Below are 3,452 nucleotides of genomic sequence, written 5' to 3'. Positions count from 1 at the left end.
AAATTCATTATTTAAGCCCAATACTCATGCTGCGCAGTTATTATTAGATTTTATATCTGAAAATGGTTTACAGCAATTTAATACCATCAATAATAATAAAAATAAAATCTTAGACCTTGTACTCTCTAACTTTCCTAAATGCTACGTGGAACTGTCTAATAATTTTGTTTGCATTATTAATTCGCTGCATCCTCCTTTAGAAATTCGCATCCCTAGTATTGAATATGATACACTAAAAAGTAACACGACAAAAAATATTGCTTCTTTAAAGCAGATTTTGATTCTATCATTAAATCATTAGATGAATTAGATTGGTATAATGTTGTCTTAAATTTTCGCGATTATTACACATTTAAATAAAACTAATTATAACGGATGAATCGCGTATATTAATTATTTTTAAACATCCCGACGTTTCGAGCACTTTGCAGTGTTCGTGGTCACGGGTAGACTAAGATGACATTTGTCTATTTGAAGAACAAAGGAAATATTATTAACAACTACCGCCAACGATTTCTCAATTGATATCTTGAGTAACGTTCCGGTTGCACGCAGAAGGCACTAACTGTATCTTTAGGTCTTGCAGTCTGTTGGATTTGGGATTTTAAATTTTTAATAAGTGGATCCCAGGTGTTAGAAAGTCTCCAACCATCTTCTCTATTGAAGTTCGGATGTTTTTGAATTTCAATAGCCTCGCGTATCATTCTAGGAATGAATCTGTGTTCTCTAGCGAGGATCTGTGGTTTATCAAATCGGATAAAATGGTTAGGTTTATCCAGAGCATGTTCACAGACTGCAGACTTAGAAGAACGCCTATTTTTGACATCTCCTATATGTTCCTTGACCCTGGTACCGATGCTTCTCTTTGTTTGGCCTATGTAAGATAAACCACACTCACATTCAAGTTTATATACTCCTGCAGTTTGTAAAGGGATATTACTCTTGATAGGTCTCAAGAACTGGCTCACTTTCTTATGAGGCTTGTAAACGGTTTTAATCGAAGCTCGCTTCAAGATGTTGCCAATTCTGTCTGTAACTCCTTTCACATATGGTAGAAATGCAGGTTGTCGCTCAACTGTGGGTGGCTTGATACGGCTTCTGCGATGCTGGCGAGGCACGGGCAGCTTGTTCTGGTGGAGTGCAAGCTTGACCTGACGTAGCTCGTCCTCTAGGTGTTCAGCATCGCAGAGATGGTGGGCTCTCTGAAACAAAGATTTGCCAACGGTAGCTAACTGACTAGGGTGGTGGTGCGAGTCACCATTGAGGTATTTGTTGGTGTGTGTGGGTTTCCTATAAACTGTGTGACTTAATGTATTATCAGGATTCTTGATAAAAAGGATGTCAAGGAAAGCTAAAGAATTATTTGCCTCTAATTCCATAGTAAATTGAATGTTTTTATTTATAGAATTAAGATGTACTAAAAATGCAGATGTCAGATCACTAGGTAATATTGTGAAAGTGTCATCTACGTACCGTTTATAAAACCTAGGCGTTATTGGTCCGGAGCGAAGAGCCCTTTCCTCCAGGTCTTCCATGAATAAATCGGCGACCACGGGGGATACTGGTGAACCCATGGCTACCCCGTCAACTTGTACATAGAATTCATCATTCCACAATAAATAACCTGATGTGAGGCAGTGATGTAACAGCTCTGCATATTCAATAGGCATGTTGTGTGTCTGTAGCTTCGTCTTAACAATTTCGATGCAGTCTTGTATGGGTAAGCATGTAAACAATGACTGGACATCAAAACTAACCATTGTCTCGTTGTTGGTTAATTTAAGGTCTTTGATTTCACCAACAAACTGGTAAGAATCCTTGACATACGCCGCAGTGTGTCCTCGGAGGGGTGATAATATCCTTGCTATGTGTTGAGCCAATCTATATGTTGGTGTATCGATTTGGCTTACAATAGGACGCAGCGGAGCACCAATTTTATGGATCTTAGGTAACCCATACAGTTTTGGCGGCTATATTAATTTCTAAATTTGTCCCACAAAAATATATTAAAAGAAATAGTTATCCCAATTGGATTTGTCAAAGTTTAAAAAAGAGACTTAAAGAAAAACACAAATTATTAGAACGCGTAAAAAAATATAAGAACCCAATGGATGATTTATCACTCAAGTTAATCAGTAAAAGCTGTAGAAAATTATCTTAAGACGCATACAATAACCATAACAATAATATTGAGATTCAGATCCACAAAAACCCTAAAATGTTTTGGTCTTTCCTTAAAAGTAAGAGAAACAATAGAAATTCTTACCCTTCATCAATGAGTGACGGCACGATCACAACTAGTGTTGGAGAAGAAATTTGCAACTTATTTTCTAGTTATTTTAGCACACTTTACAAGCCGACGAATAATGTCACACGTCTAACCCATGAATATATCTCAAACATCTTCTTCCAATGACAGGTATCAGCGACAACTTCATATTTCCAGCAATCACCCTTGAAATTATTTTTAATAAACTAGCTAGCTTAGACATCTCAAAAGGCTCTGGCCCTGACAACATACCGCCTATCCTGATTACGAATTGTGCTTCCAGCTTGGCCCTTCCGCTGTACATAATTGTTAACACTTCTTTGCGAACTGGAATATTTCCAACTGCATGGAAACAAGCTAGGATTGTACCTATTTATAAAGATGGCAAAGATTCTGTAGCGGTTACGTTAATAATTTAGAAAAAAGAAACGACGGAGTTGAAATTAAAGAAGATTGACGACTAGAAATTTATTAAATACAGTACAAGTTATAAAGAAAGCAAGACGAAAGAAAACAATAAAGATAGATCGCTAATAAAATCGTTAATAAAAATTATTTTTAGCCTGAGCGAGCGTAAGTCCGTTCACGTTCGTAGTTGGGAGCCGCGTGTGGCCGTCGTCGCTCGCCGCCGAAAGCCGCGCAGGGCTGCGCGGGCGCAGGCGCGCGTCGCCGGGAATGCGATAGCATTGTCTTATTTCTATTTACGTATATATAAACGAACGTACATAATTTGTACGTTGAATTAATTTTATTTTATTTTTATTTATTTATTTATTTAATACTTTATTGCACACACAATGAAAGGACATACAAATAAAGAGAACAATTACATCAAAGACAAGAAAATAAGAGCGTGCAAAGGCGGTCTTATTGCTAAAGCAACCTCTAACAGACAACCTTTGGTGAAAGAATTTGCGAAAGCAGAAACAGGATAGTGCAAAAAATAAAAATAAAATAATATTCAAGATAAAAGAAAATAATGACTTAATGTTGTCTTAAATTTTCACTATTATTACACATTTAAATAAAACTAATTATAACGGATTTGAATCGCGTATATTAATTATTTTTTAAACATCCCGACGTTTCAAATGTCATCTTAGTCTACCCGTGACCACGAACACTGTAAAGTGCTCGAAACGTCGGGATGTTTAAAAAATAATTTAAAAAAAAATAATTAATA

General features: G+C 36.4%; 1 protein-coding gene across 1 annotated transcript; it reads right to left on the bottom strand.

Moving 5' to 3' along the window:
- Positions 1–500: 500 nt before the first annotated feature.
- Positions 501–1,964, bottom strand: LOC124542658. The gene has a single exon (XM_047120586.1). The coding sequence runs from the start codon at positions 1,758–1,760 to the stop codon at positions 501–503; it is 1,260 nt and encodes a 419-aa protein (XP_046976542.1). The 5' UTR covers positions 1,761–1,964.
- Positions 1,965–3,452: the final 1,488 nt, after the last annotated feature.

This window comes from Vanessa cardui, chromosome W (assembly GCF_905220365.1).
Source record: "Vanessa cardui chromosome W, ilVanCard2.1, whole genome shotgun sequence".
In the NCBI taxonomy this organism is placed as follows: domain Eukaryota; kingdom Metazoa; phylum Arthropoda; class Insecta; order Lepidoptera; family Nymphalidae; genus Vanessa; species Vanessa cardui.
The sequence above is the reverse complement of the archived record's forward strand: the minus strand, read 5'-3'. Positions and strand labels throughout refer to the sequence as shown.